This window comes from Lampris incognitus, chromosome 20, assembly GCF_029633865.1.
Source record: "Lampris incognitus isolate fLamInc1 chromosome 20, fLamInc1.hap2, whole genome shotgun sequence".
NCBI lineage: Eukaryota > Metazoa > Chordata > Actinopteri > Lampriformes > Lampridae > Lampris > Lampris incognitus.
In genome coordinates this window covers 6,652,324-6,679,016 of record NC_079230.1, presented here as the reverse complement: position 1 = coordinate 6,679,016, position 26,693 = coordinate 6,652,324, and the positions used below count along the sequence as shown (strand labels likewise).

The window sequence follows — 26,693 nt, the reverse complement described above, 5'->3', positions numbered from 1 at the left end:
TTTAATGTAGACATCAGATTGCTTTTCAGTCATCAACAAGATCTCAGATGAATTAAACACTACCAATATTTTTAATTCATGTCCATAAAGTGGATCTGTTACTCCCACAGCCTAATCGTACACCAGAATGCCACTTGTGTCGAGTTTTTAGTGGAGTCAAAGACAGGTACAGTAACTCACTCCTCAATGGTACCACAGTTATCCTGTGATGGAAACCATAGCACCACCCATACTTCCCCAGCATCCAGCAGTCTTTACAGTCCAAGCCCCGCTGCTGATCCTCTCTAGTGCTCCATAAAACTTGAAAGAGGGAAGAATATTTCTCCTGTTATTGTGAGGTTGGCCAATCTTGAAGCCCCCCACAGTACATTGGGCTTTTGGCTTATCAAGCTTGCATTCACAGTGTTTTGGGCTTGGCTTAGCCTGGTGGCTCGATGCCACGTCTTGGGCCCGAGTCGGGTAGTTGTTTCTAAGTGTGACAGCGGGCTCTGGTTATATTGTCCCCTCCCCATCCCCCCGAGACACACATGCACGCACAAACACACACATACACAGTTTTCATGGCACAGTGCACACCGGAGAGCACAGCCTTGATTTCCCTGAGGGCTGCGCTGGCCGACTCGACACGGCGCCGGCCCAGCCTTTTTTTTTTCTTCTTCTTTTTTCTCAATCCCTACCATCACTACTACCACTGCCAGCCGCCGTTATTACCTGCCTACAGTTATACACCGCAATTACTCTGCTCCAAACATAGTTTAAAACTGCATTAAACTATCACATTGACTCCCACGGGCACTCCAACTGGGATGATGATATTAGCTAATGATTCAATGTGCCACATGATTGAACCATTGTAATAGAGCATGTTTTAGCGGGATCGTTTTGACAAATTGTGCTGGAAAATACTTGGGCCTGAGGCCTTTGAGAGTCAATATATTCCGTCCCTGCTATTATAGGACTACATAAAAAATCTATTTTGCAGGAGAAAATAAAAAAGAAATCCTCCCTATCAAATTTGATCATAATGAAATTCTTTAGAAACATAGTAATTCCTACCAAGACTTTATCAGCTGATACCACAGCTGTTCATTTGCAGCCTTAGAAAGGTTCTGTTATGACTGCAGATGTCCAACAGCAACAGATCAACTAGTTTGCCATCAAACGTAACCTATGATCCATGTGTTCCTAGAAGACTTGAGTAAACGCCAGGTTAATTACAATGGCTTGTTGTCAGGAAGTGTCTCGGGTTTTAAATCATGGCCGACATGAGTCTGACTCACACGATTCACTAGCTGGTTCAGGGGTCAGTGTTAGCTGTGAGTTGGGGATAAAGAGAGGTAAGAGGTGACTGTTCGCCTGGCCTCCCCGACTTAGAGCCAGACAGAGGTCAGGGCACCGAGGCTGCTCTTTCAGCTTTCCCCTACGCAGCTGAAAACTATGACTGAGAGAGACAGAGACAGGGAGAGAGAGAGAGAATCAGAATCATGTTTATTGGCCATGTAGGTTTGCACATACATGGAATTTAACTCCGGTTTTGTGGCTCTCTCGGTGCACTTATCGTAGAATAACAACACTACAATCTAAGTCTGCACATGAGAGAGAGAGACAGAGAGAGAGAGAGAGAGAGAGAGAGAGAGAGAGAGAGAGAGGGGATTGAGAGATTGAGGGGGCGAGAGATTGAGGGAGGGGTTGAGGGAGAGAGAGGTTGAGGGAGAGAGAAGGAGAGAGCGCGCTTGAGGGAGAGAGGGGGATTGAGAGTGAGAGAGAGTTTGAGGGAGGGGGGATTGAGAGTGAGAAAGCTTGAGTGAGAGAGGGGGATTGAGAGCGAGAGAGAGCTTGAGGGAGGGGGGATTGAGAGTGAGGGAGAGAGAGAGATTGAGGGAGAGAGGTGCAGAGAGAGAGAATCAGAATCATGTTTATTGGCCATGTAGGTTTGCACATATATGGAATTTAATTCTGGTTTTGTGGCTCTCTCAGTGTACTTATCATAGAATAACAACGCTACAATCTAAGTCTGTACAAGAGAGGGAGGGAGGGAGATATTTGATTTTTTTAAAGGTACCTTTATTCGGTTTACATTCCAGTCCAACAGCGGATATTCAAACATATTCATCTTTTTGTAATCCAGCTCATAAAATGAAAACAGTTTCAGAAAAAGTTCCATTGAGTAGTTTAAACGAGTATTTATAACAACAAACTCAAACTTGTTTAGATGCATTTATGACCCCTGATGACTAGTAGTTCTCCTGATTTCCTACGTTAAATGCACTTATTGTAAGTCGCTTTGGATAAAAGCGTCGGCTAAAAGACTGTAATGTAATGTAATGTAAAAGGCAACTCTACGTGTATAGCCCAACATCACAAACACAAATTTGCCTCAGGGGGGTTTTACAGCAACACAACATTCTGTCCTTAAACCTTCACATCGCATGAGGAACATCTCCCTAAAAAAACCCTTTAACTGGGAGAAAAAATCAGGGAGCGCCAACAGAGGAGGGATCGCTCTCCCGAGACGGACATTGTGCAATGGATGTTGTACTTACACAATTTGCATAACAAATAAATAAACAAGACATAAGCCAATAATACAGCCAGGACTGCCCCTCGTTACACAAATTAGAAAAAAAGAAAACCAGGTCTTCATCATCTCCCACTGAGCACAATACTCTCCCAAGTTCTGGAAAAAGGCCATTTTTGAGTGGATGCTCTGCTCCCCTGTCGTTGTCCCTCAGCATCTTCAGCTCCTCATCAGACAGTTTTTTAATCCGTAGAATTAAAATATCTCTTGTGCGCCATGTAGACGTGTTGAGCAGCTGAGCTACCACCTCGGTGTTGTCGAGTCCTGATCCTGTTTCAGCCATTATGCGCTGTAGGGTGATGTTCCTGGTGGAAACCAGTTTCTGGGAAAGTCCTGGAGTGCACCGATTGTGGACATCCAGCCTGGCTCCATGAATCAGTGGCTCCTCCAGCAGCCAGTGCAACGGAAATGCAGGCTCTAACCTTTCGCACGTATAGTATCCGGGCAGCCATTTTTGTAGAAACTCAGCCTCCTTATGCACGGCAGTCTTGATAATGAACTCATCATCCTTGGTCAGATCCCACTTGCTCCCGGGTTGGAAAACTGGGTTAGGGCCCCAATACACAGCAAGTACAGGTAGTCATCCGGTCTGATGCCGAACAGTTCTCTGAAAAAGTGCAAAGCCACAGGAATGTAGATTTTGAAATGAAAGTCTGGGAAATAATGTGCTCGGGTCAGATTGCTGTCCTCACTGGGGAAGAAGATACTCTCTATGACATAGAAGTCTTGCATCAACATGTCTGTCTCCAGCTTGAACCTCAGGTTACCCACTGTGTAACCTATACCCAGCTGGATGGCACCTTTCAGGGCAGAGGATGTGGTCCTCCTGTAGGTGGTCTCTCCTGAGGCACCCATGCATCTGTGGCCAATCATCTTCTCCTGACCAGGCTGGCCTGAGGAAGAAGGCATCTCTGTGATTCATTTGGTTGAATGATGAAACGTATCTGTTAATAAACGCTGTATCCAGATGAACTGATTCAACCTTCTTTGATGTTCTTACCTGGGTTATTGAGCATGCATCAAGTCATCTCTGTGATGAAGGCCTTCTTTGCAGCAGCATTGGTAGTACATGTTTGACATCCCTTTTGTTGGAGTCTAACGTTGGGGTCGAGTCAGCTCGTGATCAAGTCAGTTGCTGTGCATTTCAGGGGAGCTGCCTTGACATTAATTGGCACTGGCATAGCAATTTGGCAGGAGGAACTATCCTTCCCCTCGTGCAAAAAAACACTGAGAGAAAGAGATGATATAAACAAGTAGCGGACACAGTAAGAGGAAGATCCCCCAGTGCAACACACTCATCATGACCTAACTTACTTAGTCTTTAACCGTTTAGAACTTTTTCCCTTATTGGCCTTAAGCAGTTTTCTGAGACCTGTTACATGTTTTCTCGAACGGAAACGTTTTTTTTTTTTCATCCAACATATCAAAACCAACTACTTCCTGCAAAGTCTTTCAGTACATTTTCCTGTATCTGGAAAGTGCTCAGATACTTTCACAGATTTTGAAGCTGTCATCTAAAAAACCATTAGTTTCTTCTGGTGAGTATGGCTCTCCAATTTGTGACTGTGAGTCTGTAGCAGAGATACTGTCAGAGTTAGTGTCATACCCCATTTCCTCTACCTTATCCTCACCAGCAACCCTCTCCATAGCGCACAACTCACCCTTTCGCCCCTTTGCACCACCAGCCTGACTCTGGTCAGGTCCAGATGCTGGTCCTTCTCCGCTGCTTTTCCCTGCTACTGGTTTCTTCTCTACTCCTTTCCTTTCGTCTGTTGTGACACTCGGGACAGCCGAGCCGTCATTCATTACATTCTGGCTGCCCAAATCAACTTGCTGTTTCCCCGCTTCATTATCTGCCCGCCCGCTGTATCCCTCCCCTGCCTTGGGCTCAGTCAGTGGCCCCCCGTCCCCCGTGGAGCAGCGGCATCCACTGGCTCCTCAGCCAGCAGAGCACTGGTGTTAGTGTGCTCCTCGGCTGGCCCGGTTTGCGGCTCAGGCCGCCCTTCAGCCGGCCTGTGAGCGCAGGCGTTCCGCTGGTGTACACCATGTAATGTCCCTCCCTGTGTTTTGTTTTGTTTTGTTTTTTATTTTTCCTCCTTTTTCTTCCAGTTGTACTTGGTCAATTACCCCATTCTTCCGAGCCGTCCCGGTCTCTAATCCACCCCCTCTGCCAGTCCGAGGAGGGCTGCAGACTACCACACGTCTCCTCCGATAGATTGGGAGTCGCCAGCCGCCTCTTTCCACCTGACAGTGAGGCGTTTCACCAGGGGGACGTAGCATGTGGGAGGATCAAGCTATTCCCCCCAGTTCCCCCTCCTCCCTGACTAGGCACCCTGACCAACCAGAGGAGGTGCTAGTTCAGCGACCAGGACATATACCCACATCCGGCTTCCCACCCACAGACAAAGCCAATTGTGTCTGTAGGGACGCCCGACCAAGCCGGAGGTAACACGGGGATTCGAACCAGTGATCCCATATTGGCAGGCAACGGGAATAGACCACCATGCTACCCGGACATCCCCCCCCCCCATGTTTCACTGTGAAGGAAACCTCCAGCGTCTGTGATGAACAATCCAGATACAGGAGCACGTGTCTCTGGAGGGACTGGACATGTTTCACTTTGTCGTTCGTACAGCCCAACCCCACAGTCCTAAAGCTGCTCGCCAGCTTCCTGAAGCACTGCAGCTCCCGCTCCAACGCCTCCTTTGAAATGATTAAAGGCAAGGTGAGTGGGGAAACCTGCAGATAGACGCATTCAGAGAGACGCCGCTTGCTATTAGCTTAGCTCCAAAACACTGTTTTTTCAGGAAAACCACCACACCTTTGTTCATCCTGGAGGCCCAGGACAGCTTGACATGTCCCACACAGTCTTCCACAGCCAGGAGAACCGCCAGTATCAGAACAGATGGATCGGGCTGAACCCGCATCCCATGTCAGACAGAGAGAGAAAGCGTCTCCGAGCACGCCATCTCTCTCACACCGAAAAAAAGAAAAACTAAGCCAAACAAACACAGACTACAGCAAACAGCCCACGACCAGTAAACAAGACTCCATCTGAGGTCATCAGCCCTCAAGACAAAAATAACCTACTAGAAACTGGATAATTACATCAATTTACTAACAACAGGTCACTTACCAAAACACACTCACTCACACACCAACTCCCATCATGTACCGAGAGAGAGAGAGAATCTGTTTTTGAGAATTTAAAACAAGTCTTTATTTAACAAAAAGCAGACTTGACTTCTTTTCAACAATATGGATGAAGTCACTGCTTCACATTAACCTTTCCAATAAAGACATTTTCCATCACAGAGCTGATTCACATATCAGTTGAGAGTGAGAGAGAGAGATTAAGGGAAAGAGAGAAAGCGAAATTGGGGGAGAGAGGACAGAGAGAGTTTGAGGGAGAGAGAGAGAGGGGGAAGAGGATGGAGAGAGCAAGCGAGAGAGATTGAGGGAGAGAGGGAAGGGGAGGGAGAGAGCGAGAGAAAGAGAGACTGAGGGAGAGGGAGGAAGAGAGCTTCCTGGTGCATGCTTGGTTTGCATCATGGGAACGCATCTGACCTTTTCCCTTTGACCCCCTGTTTGGCTCTTGCTTCTGTTTCCATTGTGCAGTGAAAAACCCTCGCTGGTCACCCTGTAAAACCCTCGCGGGTCACTCGCAGGTCACCCTGTAAGACCCTCGCGGGTCACCCCGTAAAACCCTCGCGGGTCACCCTGTAAGACCCTTGCGGGTCACCCTGTAAAACCCTTGCAGGTCATCCCGTAAAACCCTCGCCGGTCACCCTGTAAGACCCTCGTGGGTCACCCTGTAAAACCCTCGCGGGTCACCCTGTAAGACTCTTGCGGGTCACTCTGTAAAACTCTTGCGGGTAACCCTGTAAAACCCTCGCGGGTCACCCTGTAAGAGCCTTGCAGGTCATCCCGTAAAACCCTCACGGGTCACCCTGTAAGACCCTTGCGGGTCACCCTGTAAAACTCTTGCGGGTAACCCTGTAAAACCCTCGCGGGTCACCCTGTAAAACCCTCGCGGGTCACCCTGTAAGAGCCTTGCAGGTCATCCCGTAAAACCCTCACGGGTCACCCTGTAAGACCCTCGTGGGTCACCCTGTAAAACCCTCGCGGGTCACCCTGTAAGACTCTTGCGGGTCACCCCGTAAAACCCTCGCGGGTCACCCTGTAAGACCCTTGCGGGTCACCCTGTGAGACTTGCGACCTGCCGTGTGAGCATGTGAGGTGATCAGGTGCTTGCCTTTCCTCGCCAGCTGTTGGCCGTGAACAAAGGCAACCGGTTCAGGGGGACAGCAGCACGTGTCCGGTTGGGTTCTCACAAAGGGGCGAAGCTCGGTAGCACCTTATTGTTGTGAATATTCCCGAGCCCGCACGCCAGATGGGTGTGTTCACGCTCCAGCAACCCCAGACACCTTGGAAGCGGTTCATAGGCAGCGTCTACCTGGGTGGCGTATGGTCAACAGATTTGTGAAGGCAGCGTAGTGAAATGATTATTTGAATAAGGCATTAATCACCACAGTATGCTGAACAGGCACCTCCGGGGAGCGTTTTATTAGCGAGTAATTAATAGGGTGATTAGCTGGATGGACAATTATTGAAGGAACGAGCTGATAAAACGGAGATGTCACCGGATTCAAGTGGCCATTTTGGATTGGAGAACTGCTGCACTTATGGATTTGTCTCTTTTCCCCCTCACTTTTTTTAATTGGGCCATTTGTAAATGGCCCTGGAAGATGTGTGTTTATCTGCAGAAACAAATGAGTCTGGCACTGAACCGTGGCTCTTTGGAAATGTTTGTGTTTAATTGAGTTTTTAATGAGAATCCCCGCCCCCCACTGCCATCCTCCTTTATTTTAAGAACTATTCTCTTGCCTGGAATTTGATTTGCATCCCAATTTCAAATCTTTGATTTGCCTTTTTTTTATGTTCCAACCAGTTTTTCGCAAAGTAATTGGAAAGCAGGTTTGTTCAGAAAGGTAAATAATGATGAGCTTTACTTTCTTCCGTTTCCCATCAGTCTTGTCACATTCAAACATAATACAGATGAAAAATCTAAATAAGGGGCGTCCGGGTAGCATAGCGGTTTATTCCATTCCCTACCAACACAGGGATCGCTGGTTTGAATCCTTGTGTTACCTCCAGCTTGGTCGGACATCCCTACAGACACAATTGGCCGTGTCTGCGGGTGAGAAGCCAGATGTGGGTATGTGTCCTGGTCGCTGCACTACCGCCTCCTCTGGTCAGTTGGGGCACCTGTTCGTGGATGTGGGTAACTAGGGGGAATAGTGTGATCCTCCCACACGCTACGTCCCCCTGGTGAAACTCCTCACTGTCAGGTGAAAATAAGCAGCTGGCGACTCCACATGTATGGGAGGAGGCATGTGGTAGTCTGCAGCCCTCCCCGGATCGGCAGAGGAGGTGGAGCAGCGACCGGAACGGCTCGGAAGAGTGGGGTAATTGGCCAGATTCAATTTGGGAGTAAAAGGGGTGGAAAAAAATCCCCAAAAAATAAAAACATACGAAACTATCATCAGTCCACAAGACAACGCCTAACGGATCAGTGTGCGTCACCGTTGTGTACAGTAGATAGGTTTGTGTTTTCACAGCGACCAGTGAAATTTAATCCAGCAAATTAAATAAGTGGCTGGAATTCCACAGAGAAATTAAAATGGTGGATTCTTCTAATTGACAATTTAAATGTCTTTAGCCATCCAGGGCAGTGACGGAGAACAAGCTCCGCACCCCCAGAGACACACACACACACACACACACACACACACGGGCACCCCTTTATATAACACACCAGCAGTCTCCGACCCAAGCCGCCCACACCTCCCCACTAATTTCCAATTCAAATGGGCCCCGAGACAGTCGATCACGCCAGGTTTCAACCTTGAATTAATGTCAGATTCGATATGAATACATTTTTAAGCAGCCTTAATCAAATCACTTTCAGCTTTGCAGATGAGCAGCTCTAATGAATCCGGCGATGGTCATGGCGTCTTTTGAACAGGTAGCCTGTTCGGAGACGAGGAACGGGGCTTTTGGGTGAGCAGTTTCTGGAAACGTAAGAAAAGAAACTATTCTAATGAAGTTTGATAAAGTATCTCAACATACCAAACACAGCATCTAAAAGTCTTGTGCAAGCGAGACTCCTGCTCATTTTCACTGCGTCGACTCGTGGGCTTCGTCACAAACTTCAAACGCCGTTTCTTCAAAATGCCGGGTTGACTGTTGCGGCGCTGTGAAGATGCTGAACCATTTCTCTCTCTCTCTCGACACTCAGCCAGTCTTCTGTTCACTTTCTTGCAGGACCCAGCACCACCTGTACGGAGGACTCCTGCTATAATCAGGGGGTGTGTCTCCAACAGTGGGAGGGCTTCACCTGCGACTGCACCATGACGTCCTACGGAGGCTCTTTTTGCAGCGACCGTGAGTACCTTTATTTTTCTATGTAGCCAACGTCTCCCTGCTGCTTCGCGGTGATGAATGCTGACCGCGTGGCTGAACCAGGTAGGTTGGGTTGAGGGGTTGCTTTGTGAGACCCGGGCGAGCGCCTCCTGGTTGCTCGGTTATGAAGTTCTCACGGCGTCCGGCCTCAGAACCCAGTTTCCACCAAACACATGTCTTCACCAGGGGCTTGGTCGAGCAGCGCTTTGGTGCATTTATGCATGTTAACAAATGACTTAAATGGGATATCTAGAAATTAGTCACCAGGAAATTCCTGTTCATCTGCCTGTGGTTTATTGCAGTCGCTGGCCCCGTGAGTTTTGACTTGATACCCTGTCTTCTACATTCTTGTATTGCTCGCACACACCTTGAATTGTGTGGCTCAGAGTTCACCGTGAGTTTGGTTCCTCGGTCCCCGAGGCAGAACATCGTACATGCGGTGAGAAGGAATGGTGCCTTAACCCGGTGATTCAGACTTTTACCCCCCGATGGGCGTCCGGCAGCAAGGGGTGGGACGGAACGAGGTACAACGTGAGTGTGGCGGGATCGGATCTGTTGCATAGTTGCTTTTATCGGCTCTCACATCAGGTTCCCCCTGCATTCATCGTAATTTGACTCAGGCCAGGGCCCTCGCTGAACGACTGGCGTGGAAACAACATATTTGCATAGATATTGCAGGTGTGAACTAGTTCCACTCAGCGGAGCTCCTGTGAAGCACAGCAGAGATCAAATATTTGGAATAATCTGTTGGAGAGAAATTTACATGGCGGAGATAAAATTCCGTTGCCCGCGGTGGGAACCAAGTGCATAGGAGGCGTGTTTGTTGTGGACCCGTGCTTGGTGACATAGAGCTTATGCACAATTAGCATTCAGCGCCCCAAACGGGCTAGGCTTAAACAGGGGCAGATGGAGGGCGACAGGCTAATAGACTTGTTTGCATAAGCCATTTGCTTGTTAAGTTGTTAGTGTGAAGCTTAGCGGCATCGCTCGTTTCCTTATTTATTAATATATATTTTTTCATTTAGTTTTACATTTGAGACACACTCCATTTCTAATATGATGGCGTTCATCTGTGATGGTGGGTGCGGCCGTTGCCGCGTGGCGACTGCTGTGCTAGTTAGACAGGATATGACCAGGGTCAGCGGTAAAGCACTGATTAGAGAGATGCTCCCTTTGGCTCCAGGAAGGCCCAGGAGAAGATTGGATTATAACAATTGGTTTTTCACACGACTGCCGCGCTGAGATAAACAGAGAAGGCTCCTTCACTCCGTGGGAGAGGGGCGGTGGCGATGATGAGGGGGAACCGGGAGAAGATTGATGTCGATTTCTCGCATTCGAACCGCCATCGCCTGTGGAGAGTATACGTTGAGTTTAATATGGTGATTTTCAAAGATGGCAGATAGAGGAGGAGTGTGTGGCTGCACGCCAGCAGGGGGCTGCTTCAGATGTTTGCTGTGGAGAGAACCAGAAGACGTTTAAGTGTGGCTGCAATGAGGCGTGTGTGTGTGTGTGTGTGCGTGTGTGCGGAGCATGGAGAAGGACCCCGCCAAAAGCCTGATCAAGAATCCCTTATGTTTGCAGTAAAAAAAAAAAAAAGGTAACACTTTCTGTGAAGCTTGCATCTATAACGCCCTATAAGCATCTATTGCATCTATAACCCCCATACTTTCCTATAATGTGTATTACAATGACTAACAGCTATGGCTGAAAACTGTGAAATAGCACTGAAGTATCATTATGCATTTCTACAACACTTCAGCAAAGCAAGTTGGCTATGATGCATTATGACATTTGACAGATAAACAGGCTGATGATGACATATTTATAATGCATAAATCCGTTTTGAATTGACATAATGTATCATAAAGGTGCTTATGAGGTGTTGTGAGGGCGTATTCATGGTTATAATGAATCTTACAGTGACTTATAGCTACACTTACAGGGCGTTATAGGTGCTTATAGGGCGTTATAGATGCAAGCTTCATAGAAAGTGTTACCAAATAAATAAAAAGATTATCATAGACTGAATATCAATCTGTAGAGCAGGGGTGTGATCTGGTAACCGCTAATGATGATTTTCTTAACGGGGGGGGGGGGGGGACCTGTCTCACCCTCTGTAAACCCCGAGAATATTCACACCGGCATTAGCTTGTGTTACCACCACTCTGTGAGTGCCATTTACTTCAGCTGTAATTGCTTGCAGTGGCCATGACCGACACCTATGCATCCATCCCTCTGTTAGTTGGCCATCCACTCCTTCATCCTTCTATGCAGAAAACATAATACTCCGTTTTTAACGTTTTTAATGTGCTTACAAAGACAGTCATCGTGCTAGAGATTTTTTTTTTTTTTGCAAGACCCTGTAATATTCCTATGATATGAGATGCAGTTATCAAATTAGCTGTGCTAAGTGGACATTGAGGGGTTAAAAAGTCTCGTCCAGCTCCAGGCGTTGACTTGGATGGGTTCCTCGTGTAAGATGACCGTAAGTGCAGCGTGGGTTCTGCTGGGTGCTGGCTCGGGTCCAGCCTCCCTGAGAACCGGGTAATAGCTCCTTTGTGTGAGTCGACATCACAGACTCATGAGGCGTATTCGTGAATGATCCGTTGGCATATTTCCCTTCCTCGTTGCGGCTTTGTGCCACTCGCATCCGGTACCGTTACGTAGTTCTCAAAATAATGATGTAGAGGAGTCAGTGGCTTGTAAAATTACTTTTTGTTGAGGTGACCCGACTCCCCTTCACTCTGGCAGCCTCTTTTACGGGGGACACTTTTCAAGAGATTGCCGGCGGAGGAGGAGAATTTCTGTGCGTTTTCTGAGCACGGGGTTTGAGCGACGGATGGAAGGACGTGAAGGTAGACCCTTGCTCCAGACTGGTCTGCAGGCCTGTTGTGGCACCGGGGCAAAAACGGCAACCATACTGAATAAAATCAGGAGTGCGGTCTTGTTAGATGACAACGTTGTGTTGTTTGTTATGTACTGGAGCTGCCAAACAAAGGGACTCGTGATCGTATGTTTCCTTGCCGCATGTCAGCTCACGGTGGAGGAGGTACAGCCCAGCCGTTGTGTCTTCGGCTGTGGACCGTTTCCTCCCGTGGGTGTTGCTGTGCTGCTGCGTTTTCCTCTCCCGCAGTCCTTCTCCATTTTTCAGCCCGACCTGCTGTGTTTATTATCTCCCGTCTTGGAAAGGACACCGGAGAAGCTCACAACTTGAGCTTGAGTCACCGCCGAGCTGAGCTTTTCCCTCCTTCCCATCCTTCACCATTTTGTGTCGCCTCGTGTCTTTCCGAACAAAGCCTGTGCCCTTTCTGGTGCTGGCGCAATGTTGATTCAGCATATTGTGGTTTTTTTTTGGGGGGGGGTGATCTTTCAATGAGCCTCCCCCCCGGGGGGTCGGGGGGTCAAGGTAGGACACATCGGCGCTCTTGCAAAAAAGCTTCCAGATATTCGCTCATTTATTCATGAAAGAGCCTTTCAGAGAGCCTCGAGTCCGCGCACTTTTCTATCCCGGACAAACACCGCCGACTCGCGGTGTACCCCTGACCCCATCGACGGCGCAACCTTTCCTCCGTCCTCCTGCAGAACAACACCGCCCGTCTGTTTTTCTGCACTTAATTTGCTTCTGAAACAGCATTTATATATTTATATGTATTTCACTTTTTCAGTGTTCATAAGTTTTCTACTGTTTCTTTCCATTTAACTTCCACTGCTTGTGTGTGTGTGCGTGTGTGTGTGTGTGTGTGTGATGTCAAGTGTTGGGGTCTGCAGCTTTGCTGGCGTGCTCCCCCTAAAATAGGCATGCAGGTGGCATCTGTGTGTGGTGACATTATGTTTTGCGTCCCCTTTCGGCGAGTGCAGACTCATGTCATCGAAGGCGGTGCTGAAAGGAGGCTCGTGTTAATCACATGGACCCAGTCTCCCACGTGGCCACAACCCTGATCTCTCACTCAGCCCCCGGGCGCCGCAGGGAATTAGCATGCGTGCCGTCGCCCGGCTCCCCTGTGACCACCTGCACACCTGCCCATCTAAACTCACACACACACACACACACACACACACACACACACACACACACACACACACACACACACACAACAAGCCTACACACTCACACAGAAACGCGTGTGCTCACGTTTCATTCAAGCCAATGAAAATGATATGAAAATCAATTTCCCATTCCCTCACCAAAGAATAAGGAATTTGAATGGGATGATTGCAGACTCTCCGTTTTGCTCAGCGGGAAGGAGAAATTAACATAATTATCCTCCCGACAGTCCTCCCACTGCTCTTTGTGGTAGTCAGGGCCTTCCTTGGTGGCCGTGATGCACGGTGCATAAATAGACCATAAATTGCTGTGAATTTGTGTGTGTGTGTGTGTGTCCATGCTGTGGATGGCTCACTCAACTCTATCACCGAGACCAGATGCCTTATAGGGGATTTGTGGTTTGAAGTCATGAATGGGTCACATCTAAGAAGACACACGAGCACTCACACAAACGCACACACACACACAGACATACACACATATTGCACACGCACATAGGCACATACTACACTGGCATATATCCACACTTGTGGTTGCTGAAATGAGCCACCGTGCAAGCAGACATGGTGTCCTTGGGCTATCCTCATTAAGGCAATCCTCATCAGCCGGGTCACATGGTGCACACATACTTAAGGCTTGCTAAGTGTGCACGCTCATCCTGAGGTGCAGCCTTGGAAATTTCACACGCTTTGCTTCCCAGAGGGACACCATAGCGTGTGATGCGGCGAGGGAACTCCCCCGGGTAATCTTCATCCTTCGTCTTCGGTTTGCGGTGTTGTGGAGGGCAAACGCCTCACCTCAGGTTTCTTCCTTCTTGCTTCATGTGTCACATGTGCCCCTCTGTTCTCCCCATCACGCCAAATCATTTTATTTTTATATTTGAAAGGAAAAAACAGCAGAGTGATGTAGAACCATGACCAGCTGTGGTTCTGACTCTTCAAAAACTGTTTTCCAGCAGGGACAAAAGCAATAAAATATAAAACAAATATTATACAAAGAATATTATATATAGATTTTATGGTAATAGTTAATATAATAATATTATATATATTGATATATATATATAAATATAAAATATAATATATAATATGTATTTAATATTATAATTTAATATAGTAATTTGTAATATATATTCTTTATTCATGTAATATTCTTTGTAAATATAACAGTTAATATAATAATTTAATATAGAGAGATATATGATATATAAATATTATATATAAATATAAAATATAATGTATATTATATATATGTAATATTATAATTTAATATTTAATATATATTCTTTATGTATGTGTGTGTGTGTATATATATATATACATACCTATTATTAAAGTGTATTGTCAATAAAAGAATACAGAATTTAGCAAAAAATAAATACAAGCTTAAACAATTAATACATATATACAAACAAGTTGCACAGAATACAGAGGGAACAACAAGGTTCATTATTGAGACATTAGTTAGTTGTTACAATCTTGATTCAGAAGAATAAAATATTTGTGTAAATGTTTAAAATTTTAAAAAAGTCAAATCAGTTGTATTTGTATAGCCCAATATCACGATTTTTTTCAAAATGTTAGTGCATGTACAGAAAAATCGTAAATGGGTCATACGTTGAGGTAAAAAAGGTATTTTTCCCCAACACATTAATGGAAATCCAATTTGCTGTGCAAGTCTGGATTTGGAAGATTAAACTGAAGATAAACTTTGTCACCTCCTCCGCTGCCGAGTGGAGGAATCTGTTTCTGTCAGCTCTTCCAGAGCCTTGTCTGACTTGTTTTCTCCCTCTTCATTGCTCCGTTATAATGGACAGCAAATATCTTTATCGCCTCCAACCAACACTGCATATCAGTAAACGTGCTGCAGAGGAAGCACGGCGGTGTCATTGGCAGAAGGTCTCCATCACTATTACCCCGGGGAAACCATTGGGCCACTATTACACCATGAAATATGAAACAAACGTGCACCTCACTTAATCCCTGTCGAAGAGATTTGTCGGTCTGTCTGCAGCGGCGTTGTGATGTGACTGAGGTGAAAGATGGGTAGGTCTCCATTGAGCGGGTGGAGGGTGTGTGTTGAAGTTGTTTGAGGGTACCTTGGAAAAGCATGCGTTTCCCTCAGATATAATGGTTGTACCTCTTCCTGTGACCTCCTCCGTCTGTCTTGTGGGTCTGCCAGGCTCGCGGTTCTTCACTTGGGAGGAGAACGGTGCTGGAGGTCTGCTGTCTCAGCTGGATGGGGAGACTGCCATCGGTGCAGATACAAGAGAAACATGGTCACGGTGCTGCTGCTGGGTGAACAGGAACTCAAACATGTCAATGTCGAGGAGAAGCAGGGCGGTGTCGCCTCCGCGGCGGTGCTTTGCGTCCCTGCAGGAAAAGCGTAAAGCCATGTTTCTGCAAAAACAAATAACAAAGCCGCTCCCCCCCCCCCATACACACACACACTCCCTCACAAACACGGGCGTACACACAGGGAGGCATACACCAGGACCGGGAGGCATTTGTTATTCAGCTGCAGTCAGCGGTGATTGACTGGTCCATTTGTCTCTGCATAGCGTATAAGTGGGCCACTTGGTATTCTGCCTTATTCATCTGGAACCAGCTTAGACAGAGATGCTGTGTAAGTGCATGCGGTATGAGGGCTTTGTTTAAAATATGCTTTCGCCTTCTCTCTGTGTTTGTTTATATGAGAGAGGGAGAGAGAGAGAGGGAATGAGAAAAGGGGGATGAAGGTGTACAGTCCTTTGTTTAACTGTATGCATGCATCAGGCATCTGTGAAAACGTATGTGTGTGTATAATGAGGCAAGCCACAGGACTCAGCGTTGTCGGGCATACCAAGTGAGAGCCGGCTACGCGCCTCCTCGCAGCACTGCAGGTTTTAGACAGTCTCTCAGCCCCCCTCCTTCTGGACTCCTCTCCCAATTCCTCATCTCACCCTCCCTCGGTGTCTCTCCATATCGGTTCCCTTTTAGCTTCAGTTTCTTGCAGACCTCAATTGCTCGCTCTCGCTCTCGCTCTCTCTCTCTCAATCAATATTGCACATTCCCTGTTGCGTTTCATCCTTGTTCAGCTAGATGTACTGTGTTTGTTCTACAGTAAGGACTAAACCGGGTTTAGTGACTCTCTCCAGTGTGTCTCTCTATTTGTTGCACAGTTTGCATTGACCAGCCTCCTTCTTAGGGGTTGCAGTCACGATTTTTGACGTTATCCCTGCAGGCATGACACTCCGTTTAGCAGGCACGCTACCGAGCAGTCTTCTGCATGTCTCTGAAACGCCGCCAAAATTGTGTGCACCGGTGACCTCACTGGCAGACGCTCCATGAATGCGAAAACTTTTTTCCCCTCCTTTTTCTCCCCAATTGTACCTGGCCAATTACCCCACTCTTCCAAGCCGTCCCGGTTGCTGCTCCACCCCCTCTGCCGATCCGGGGAGGGCTGCAGACTACCACATGCCTCCTCTGATACATGTGGAGTCGCCGGCCGCTTCTTTTCACCTGACAGTGAGGAGTTTCACCAGGGGGATGTAGTGCGTGAGAGGATCAGGCTATTCCCCCCAGTCCCCACCCCGAACAGGCCCCCCGACCGACCAGAGGAGGCGCTAGTGCAGCGACCAGGACACATACCCACATCCGGCTTTCCACCCGCAGACACAGCCAATTGTGTCTTGTCGGGACGCCCGACCAAGCCGGAGGTAACACAGGGATTCGAACCAGGATCCCCACATTGGTAAGCAATGGAATAGACTGCTACGCCATCTGGACTGAATGTGAGAACATAGTTCCTGGTTTTAGGTTGCATTGTGTAAGAACACGTATAACTAAGTTGCATAGAGCGTTATAACGTTGCATTGTAATTCACATTTTCTTATACAACACTTTGACTCACTGGTGGCCTCTCCAGCCGGCCCTCCCCTCGGGCGATGGTTGCATCACCTCACAGGAGTACACAAGAAAGCCGGGGATAACAAAAGGTGGAGAAAAACGAAAGTCGCCATTGTTCACTCACTTTGGAGAACAAGCCTGCTGGATTTACGCATTTTCTGGGGTCGGATTCGGCCTCGGTGTCTTTTTTTGGTTCCGCCATACACTCGCAGAGCCGGGCACCGCCGGGACAGAGGTCGAACGCGGTGTGGATCTAGGGATAATTAAGGTGAGGCTTAAGCCTCCTCGGGCTCTTGTCGGCAGCTAAAAATCACACAACCGTGCAAACACGAGTAAGAAATGAGTAAGCAGGGCTGTGAGCTGCTGAGACGGCACCAAAAGCTCTTTCCCCCAAAACCCCAGCTCCAATAAAGGAAATCAGCTATCTTCACCTGGGAGGCCATCCTGGAAATAAATAAATAAATAAATAAACAAGTACGGTGGTGAATATAATATAAGCCAGCTCCTTATCGCTTCCTCTCTCTCTCTCTCTCTCTTTCTCTCGCTTTCTCTCTCTCTCTCTTGCTCTCTCGCCCTCTGTTTTCATGTTGTGTTGTTGTTGTTGCTCTGCAGTCCTCCCATCTCCCTTGTGACTCCAATCTTCTCCCCGCACTGTTCGTTAGCCGGCCCCAAAGTGCTGCCGTCCAGCCCCTGCAATTAGCCACCACCTCATTAGGCCGGAAACACTGTGAATCCCACGTAATTACTTGGCTGAGTTTGAACGCGGTTGCCACCCCCACCCCCCCCCCCCCCCACACACACACACACACACATCCCACCACCCCTGCCCCAGTGTACACACACACACATGCTCGACTTCTCAGTTGTGCACTCTGTAGAAATGAGATGGAGAAGAGCGGCCGGGGAGGTAGCAGCTCGCTATCTCCCCATTTGCAGTCAGTGTGTGATGAAAGGAAGACGTAGAAGGATGGCGAGATGGAGGGATGGATGCACAGAGAGAGTGAGAGCGAGGAATGAAATAGTGTTTGGGCCTGCAAAGGCAATTTTGGCTCCGGCAAAAGATGGGAGCGCTAAGCCCATTGGGCTTTTGAAGTCACCATGTCAAGAGCTTGGAGGGGATCGGTTGAGGGTGGATGGGCACATTTTGTGGCGCACAGTGCTCAGGGTGGAAGGCGAAAGTAATAGCTTGGCTCAAGATATAGCCGAGGGAGAAACAGTGTTTCTACTGTACTGGTCAACCGCATGGAATATTTTTCTAAATTGAATTTTCTATCCAATTAAGGTTGTCAATTTTGAGACAGTCACAATCTACAAAGGTAGGATTTGAACATGGAATGGTTTGGACACATTCTGCCTGCAGTATTTTCAAACTGTGATAAAATCAGTTCATATCCTGCTTGTTACTCTGGTGTAATACCTGGCATTATCTGTAGCATCCTGCCTTTCCCCAGATCTCCACAAGGACATTTAATTAACCTGCAGGGACCGTTTTAACCCCCCTCTGCCAAAGTCCTGTGCACCGTAGGTCTCGATGCTGCGTTTCAAAATTCTTTCTCTTTTTTCCTGCAAACCAGTCTATGATTTTTCCTCCTGCAGCTAAACTGAATATCAGGAATCAGGAACGTTTGTCATTTCATTCCACGCACCTGCGCACATGAAATGAAAGGAAATACCAGTTCCCCCAGCCCACGGCAGTGCAACACAAAGACAAAAACACAAAACCAAACTACAAAAACTGCAAAACAAATATCCAACATATCAACAAAAAAAATCACTGTCCAAGAGAGCGAACGCCATCCAGGATGACTGCCGGAACTGCCGGTCTGCATAGGCTAGCAGTTAGCTTAGCCTGCCCTGCTTCTGCGTGCTGTCAGACCACCCTAAGTGTTTCCTCCTCGGGCGCAGCTCTAGGCAGGGCCGTGGTCCCCTGGCCCACCGGACGCAGCAGACCAAGCTCGCCCAGCCGATCCAACACCAGCTCTCCCAGGCAGACACACCTCCCCGCACTCCACACGACGACGCCAAAAACACAGTCAACGCTAGGCGAGGCCACCGCCAGACTATCCGTGGTGTTATCGGACTGCCGTTCTGCATGGCTAGCAGTTAGCTTAGCCTGCCCCACTTCCGCATCCTGTCAGACTGCCCTCGGTGGTAGCCCTTCGGACGCAGCTCCAGGCAGGGCCGTGGTCCCTGGGCCCACAGGACACAGCAGACCAAGCTCTCCCAGCGGATCCAGCGCCAGTTTTCCCTGCCATCAAACGAAGACACAAACTTAGACACTACATGGTCGGCCCTGTGTGAGGCCGCCGCAAACGTAAGTTTGCACCGCCACCTTCTCACACCGGCACTGGGTTAAAAAAAAAAGAAACCCTAAGGTGTCTGTGCCCTGTTTAAGAGCTGTGCTGGTTCCCACGTCTTCGCCAAGTCAAGACCGGATGAGTAATTTAACTACAAAATGTATGAAAGGATAATTAATGGAGTTTTGTAATTGCTTCGAGATCACTCTCGCCACTCACAGATGTCATAAAAGGTCCTTCACCACACTAAAGAGAGGATGGAGGGACAAAAGACAGAGAGGTTGTGTGTGTGAGCGTTTTGGAACAGTGATTAAATAAAGCGGCAAAAAGGCTGAAAGGGAAAATCAGAATCAGAATCAGAATACTTTATTCATCCCCGAGGGGAAACTGGGTCCTATTACAGACACTCACACTCGAGTAAAGAACAAACTAAAAACTAGCAACAAATGGTGAATAGCACTTGTCTCTCAGAGATGGTTGGTTTGCACATGTCGTATTATTCAGTTCCTCTGCCAAGGCTTGGTAAACAGCAGCATCACACATCGGACTAATGTCAACACTCTGGACCTGGTCGTACGTATGCACACACATGCAAAAATACACACACATGTTCATAAATACACACACACACATGTGGATAAATACACACACACACACACACACACACACACACACACACACACACACACACGTGCATAAGTACACACACACATGCATAAATGCACACACACGTGCAAAAATATACACGCATATTCATAAATAAAAACATGGATAAATACACACGTGGATAAATACACACACGTGCATAAATACACACACACGTGCATAAATACACACACACGTTCATAAATACACACACGTGTATAAATACACACGTGGATAAATATATATACACACACAGGTGCATAAATACAAACACATATGCATAAATACACACACGTGGATAAATACACACACACACATCCATAAATGCGCACACACACACACACACACACACTCACACATACACATGCATAAACACACACACACACTGACCAGTCAGACGGAAAAAATATTTGGGATGATGCCTCAGTAGAACGGAGTCCATAAAATCTTTTGCACCATCTCAGCAGCTGGTGCCACCCTTTTATTTCAACGGTCCTTTATTTTTATTTCAAGTTTCCTTTATTTTTCCGGTTTATTCTGTGTCAAGATGGGCGGAAAGGGGTCGGATTCAGTAGTGACAGCCAGAAGAACTGTATGTTGCCTTTAATAGCATGCCTCTTCCTGTAGATTGTGTGACACATGGCGTTCGCGGTGAAAGGAGGTCTTCAGTATTTCTTAATCAGGGGAGAATCTTAAGCCGTTGGTTTGTTGCTCTGGTTCAGAAAAGGGTTGAACTTTCAAGAATTCAATCATTTGACAAACTGAGAGATTTCCAGCTTTCGAGTTCACTTGTGGATTTGGGTGTTGCGTTTGCATGTTAATTAGTTTTCTGTAAGCAAGGTATCAGTACCATTATGTTTTCATTCAGTAAAACCCTGCAGAGTGATAACAGACTCATCCGTCTGCTAGTTACAGCCCTGTTGGTAGGGAGGACTGGTGTGTCCTAACCAGAAGGTCCTTTTTCAGGTGTTTGCTCAGCTGTGAGCTGATCAGATGACATCAGCCAGGGTGTACTTTCACTATCTCAACACATACATACTCAACATGCACAGATTTTCTCATACCCCCCCCAAAAAAAAATCCCCAAAGGGGGGCATCTAAACACCTCAGGCAGTGCAAGCTGCTCCTGGATTTGAATGAGGGATGAATTAATGGATGAGGATGAGACAAGTGTGTTGCCACAGCAGTTTGGACATGAAAACACAAGCTGCATAACGCACGCCATCGAAGCCGTGGAGAATTAAACCAAGGATGGCTGCCCAGTGTGATTTTGTTTTGTTTGTTGTTCAGACGGTAAACAAAGAGAACACTTGATCAAGAATCAGGAACATTTGTCATTTCATTCTACGCACGTGCGCACATGAAATGAACAAAATGTTGTTTCCCCCGGCCCACAGCAACACAAAGACAAAACACATCCAAACTACGAGAACACATTTATCCCACCTACAAAAAAAAAACAAAACTACAAAAAACATATATACTACATAACAAAAAAATAATAATAATAATTCACTGTCAGAGAGAGCGAAGGCCAGGATGACTGTCAGAACTGCCGGTCTGCATGGGCTAGCAGTTAGCATAGCCTGCCCCGCTTCCGTGTCCTGTCAGACCGCCCTCGGTGTTTCCTCTTCGGGCGAAGCTCTAGGCAGGACCGTGGCCCCTGGGCCCACCGGATGCAGCAGACCAGGCTCCCCCAGCTGATTCAATGCCAGCAATCCCAGCCAGACACCTTCGATACACCTCCCCGCGCTCCACACGACACTAAAAACACAGTCAATGCTAGGCGAGACCACCGCCAGACCGCCCTCGATGTTATCGGAACTGCAGGTCTGCATGAGCTAGCAGTTAGCTTAGCCTGCCCCGCTTCCGCATCCTGTCAGACCGCCCTCGGTGTTTCCTTTTCGGACAGAGCTCCAGGCAGGGCTGTGGTCCTGGGCCCACAGGATGCAGCAGACCAAGCTGTCCCAGCTGATCCAGCACCAGCTCTCCCAGCCATCAAACGAAGACACAAACTGAGACGCAGAAGTGGACAAAGACACTGCATGGACGCTACTGGGTTAGGCCACCCACAAATGTAAGTTTGCGCCGCCAATCTTCGCACACCAGTGCTGGGTGAGGCCGCCGCAAATCTGAATACGCGCCACCATCTAATGGATGTCTTTGGATGTCCCATCTAATGGATGTCCTATTGACCTCGGTTTTGTTTGAATGGAACGGTGAATTCTCAATCTGCCACATTGGCGACAGCACCTTCCACTATTAAAATCTGCAGGAGAGGATGTGCGCTTTGGCAGTGGAAAAGCAGACCTGACCTGTGAGGAGGCCAGCTTGAATGACACAAGTAGGAGCAGAAAGCGTATCATAGGGAGCATTGACCACCAGAAGTGATGGCAGCTGCTTCAGGGCTGGCTGCGCTCAGAGAATACATTAAGCACTGGGTATTATTGTCCACACTCGAGATTTGGAGTGAGGAAATATTGCTGTTTCAGAAAGTCATATGTCATTTTGTTTCTGCTGCCTGGCCTCTCTCCTCAAGACACACAATCAAACGCACACACTTCGTGCAAAGACACACACACACACACACACACACACACACACACACACACACACATTTCTGAGAATGTCAGCGATTCCTTAGGGCATCAGCAGCGAGAGAGACCTTTACTCAAGTTGACATGTTAGATCATTAGGATACACACACACACACACACACACGCGCGCACAGACATGCACAGACAGACAGATGCACACTCTCACACACACCACACACACACACACACACATACACACACATGCATGCACACACATTTTTTTAATATTCCCGTGTGGGTTGAGCTGTCAATAAGTTGAGATGGCACAGTCTCCCCCTCACCTTGTCTCTTGTCCCCTGTCCAACCCCCACTGAGGTTCTCTCTCCAACCACTTCATCACCCCTCCAGGGCTCCGGGGGTGGCCGATTCAAATTCAGGGTTGGGGGGGGGGGGGTTGAAGCTTTTCCCAGCAGGCATTAACCAGAAGTCAGAAGAAAACCTGGACATGTTGTCAGTCAATTACAAGAGCCCACACCCACACTGACATTCATACCTATGGACAATTGAGTTTCTCCGTTTTACCAAGCATGCATGTCTTTGGCCTGTGGAAGGACATAGGAGTGCACATGCTCACAGGGAATGAAGATGAATAGACGAGTCTGGGACTGAACCCACACTCTTTGCTATGGCAAACGTGCCACCTATCATTAACCTTCTGGGTCACAATAAGAATGCTAATAATCTCATCTCATCTCATCATCAGCCGCTTCTCCAGGGTCGGGTCGCGGTGGCAGCAAGCTAATTGGGGCATTTCAGACGTCCTGCTTCCCAGCAACGCCCTCAAGCTCCTCCTAGGGGATCCCAAGGCGTTCCCAGGCCAGATTAGACATGTAGTCCCTCCAGCGAGTTCTGGGTCTAACCCGGGGTCTCCTCCCAGATGGATATGCCCTTAAAACCTCCAAAGGAAGGTGTCCAGGAAGCATCCTAATCAGATTCCCGAACTACCTCAACTGGCTCCTTTCGATGCGAAGGAACAGCAGCTCTATTCCGAGCTCCCTCCGGATGTCCAAGCTCCTCACCCTATCTCTAAGGCTGAGCCCAGACATCCTACAGAGGAAACTCATTTCAGCTGCTTGTACCCTTTCGGTCACTACCCAAAACTCATGACCATAGGTGAGGGTTGAACAAAGACTAACTGGTAAATTGAGAGCTTTGCCTTCCGGCTCAGCTCCGTCTTGACCACAACGGTCCGGTACAACGTCCGCATTACTGCTGATGCTGCACCAATCCGCCTGTCAATCTCCTGCTCCATCCCACCCTCACTCGTGAACAAGACCCCGAGATACTTGAACTACTTCACTTGAGGCAACAACTCATCCCCAACCCAGAGGGAGCAATCCACCATTTTCTGGTAGAGAACCATGGCCTCCGACTTCGAGGTGCTGACTGTCGTCCCAGCCAGTTCACACTCAGCTGCAAACCGCCCCAGTGCACGCTGGAGAATGCTAATAACAATAATTATAATAATAATGATAAGTAATTAACTGTAATGAAATCATAATCAACACTGATGCAATCACCATCATCATGGTTATTGTCAAGGCTCAGCGTTTTCGGTTTTTATTTTTCAAAGCCATCCAGCATGCTGAATTTCGCCACAAGAGGACACTGTTACATAACCTCATACGAACAGGAACAACTTTTGGATCCGTGAAAATCAGTTTAAACCGATCTGCTCCTTTGAAAAAATCTGGGTATTTTTCGGTGAAAATCGGTAAAAACCGAAAATGCTGAGCCTTGGTATTGTATATTAAAGACTTAATCGAGCCTGCCGGATGATTAAAATTAATATCATAACTGTGCCGTGAAGCTTTTTTGCAGCGGTTTTCCGTCGGGGAAAATGCGTATGCTGTGTATGAACCATACGTTTGGTTCTAGTCTTTGTACATGTGCAAACATGTGTTTCATGGACAGAGTGTCTGTACATATAATATCTGTGCATTGTGCCTTTCTCATCAGAACCCGTAACCATCAGTATACACAGTCCATCTACACTGGGCTGCACATTCATTTGTTCCTCTGTGGAAATATAGATAGTCACACTATCCCTTCATCAGTATAGGAACCTTCCCAAGTGGTATAGGTGGCGGCCATTTTAAACGTAAGCCTGAATCAGTTGGTTAGTGGCGTGATAAACGATAGCGGCCGAAGTGGCCCATAAATCATGGCTCCCTCTTCCCTGCGCTGCCGCTTTACATTGCAACCACATCGAGCTGCAAGATCAGAGCCAATGCGTTTTAACAGACCCTCCCCATTCCCTGACACCCCACCCCACCTTGTCTCCTCGCCCCACTTGAAGGTTTACACCGTTGGCAGTTGTTGGGGTCCGTCTGGGGACCCTACACAAGATGGAGGACCCAAGTGAAGGCTTGTTATTTACTGCGGTGGCGGCATCGACGCTGTAAGTCCAGCCTTCAGCGCGACGGTTCCACCTTTCGCTTCGATTAAGATCGTTCGACTCACGCCTGTACATCGGATGCACGCGTGCGGATGAGGTGTGTGCGTCGTGCGCGCGGGTGGGTGGGTGGGGGCGTGCTTGCCGGTGCGTGCGTCTCGTTGACGTGCTGAGGCGGGCTGATCTCTCAATGTTATCACTTTGTTTACACACACTGATTTTCTGAGCTCATAGGGGACAACACTAAGGCATGCGGAGCGAGCGATGGAGGGAGGGGAGGGTGTGTGTGTGTGTGTGTGTGTGTGTGGTGTTTCCTGGCTGAACAAGCCATCGTGTCGACAGAACTGTTAGATGGTGACAACCCATCCCCTCATCTGTGTTGATAAAGGTTCTTCTCTTGGGAGGGAATGACACAAAATGGGGGGGGGGGTGATATCTTCTTATATGTGAGTGCATTTATGTGTGTGTGTGTGTGCGTGTGTGAGTGTGTTAGTGAATGTAAGTGTGTGTGTCTGAGACTGTGAGTGAGTGAAGTGAGTGAGTGAGTGAGTGAGTATTTGTGTGAGAGAGAGAGAGAGGTAGAGAGAGAGTCAAGTGAAATCAGTTTTATTTGTATAAGTAAATATCAGACATTACAAAAGAGACCCTTTAAGCCCCTCCCCTCGGCGGCGGTGTGAGGTTGAGGCAGAATAGTGAGGGATCAACCTGTAATTCTCTGCTTCCTTTGAAAAGGAGGGCGTTTTAGAATCAGCCGCATCCACGTCTCAGTTTTATGCTCGTGGATGATGCCTCTGACGCTGCATTTGAAGGCGCCATGAATAATGTTCATATTTTGATTGATGTTGTCTTAGGAATGCCAAGTCAATACCCCCCCCAACCCCACCACCCCACACACACACTCACGGCTGCATCATATCAAACCTAGATCGATGGACTCATTTCTCTATCTCCCCATGTCACTTTGCTCCTTCTGTTCAAGGCTCTTATTTTGCATTATCAATATCAATTTACCGGCCTCTGCACTATAATACCAGCGGGTGGCTGAACTGAATGTTGATGCCCTGTACACAGACAGACAGGTGTGTCCAGTACAGACAGATCATCCATATTCGGCCCCCTGCTGGAGAGTCTTACTCTCTGGGAGTTGTATTCAGGAGTTAAATAAAAAATCACTCTGAGGGGTGCCTGAGCGGTGTGTCGGTCTGTTCCGTCGCCTACCAACACGGGTATCGCCGGTTCAAATCCCTGTGTTATCTCCGGCTTGGTCAGGTGTCCCTACAGACACAATTGGCCGTGTCTTCGAGTGAAAAGCCGGATGTGGGTATGTGTCCTGGTCGCTGCACTAGCGCTCCCTCTGGTCGGTCGAGGTGCCTGTTCAGGGGAGGGAGGTGGAACTGGGGGGAATAGCGTGGTCCTCCCACATGCTACATCCCCCTGGGGAAACTCCTCACTGTCAGGTGAAAAGACTCCACATGTATCGGAGGAGGCGTGGGGTGGACTGCAGCCCTCCCCGGGTCGGCCGGATGTAATTAGGGAGAAAAAGGGAGGGAAAGAAATTATGAAAACATCTGACGTAAAATAGCGCGCACTGCCACGCACATACAGGACCCGTATCTCTGCAGGTGGCTTTAGGCCAGCGTGTCGTTTTTTTAATCAAATAAATTGAGTTTCTCTGGCCATGCTGTCGACAACCTGTTGTTGTTGTTGTTATCATTATAAATTCATGTATTCTTCTTCTCCATTCCCCAGTTTGCTTATCCTTCTACTCCTGTGCTTATGGGTGT

General features: G+C 47.8%; 1 protein-coding gene across 1 annotated transcript in view; it reads left to right on the top strand.

Moving 5' to 3' along the window:
• The window catches only part of nrxn2b (neurexin 2b), a 919,866-nt gene that overhangs the window by 511,951 nt on the left and 381,222 nt on the right, over positions 1 to 26,693 (top strand). Inside the window, exon 16 of the mRNA XM_056300763.1 lies at positions 8,906 to 9,025. Within this exon, the coding sequence (XP_056156738.1) occupies positions 8,906 to 9,025 (120 nt within the window). The remainder of the gene's footprint in view (positions 1 to 8,905; positions 9,026 to 26,693) is intronic.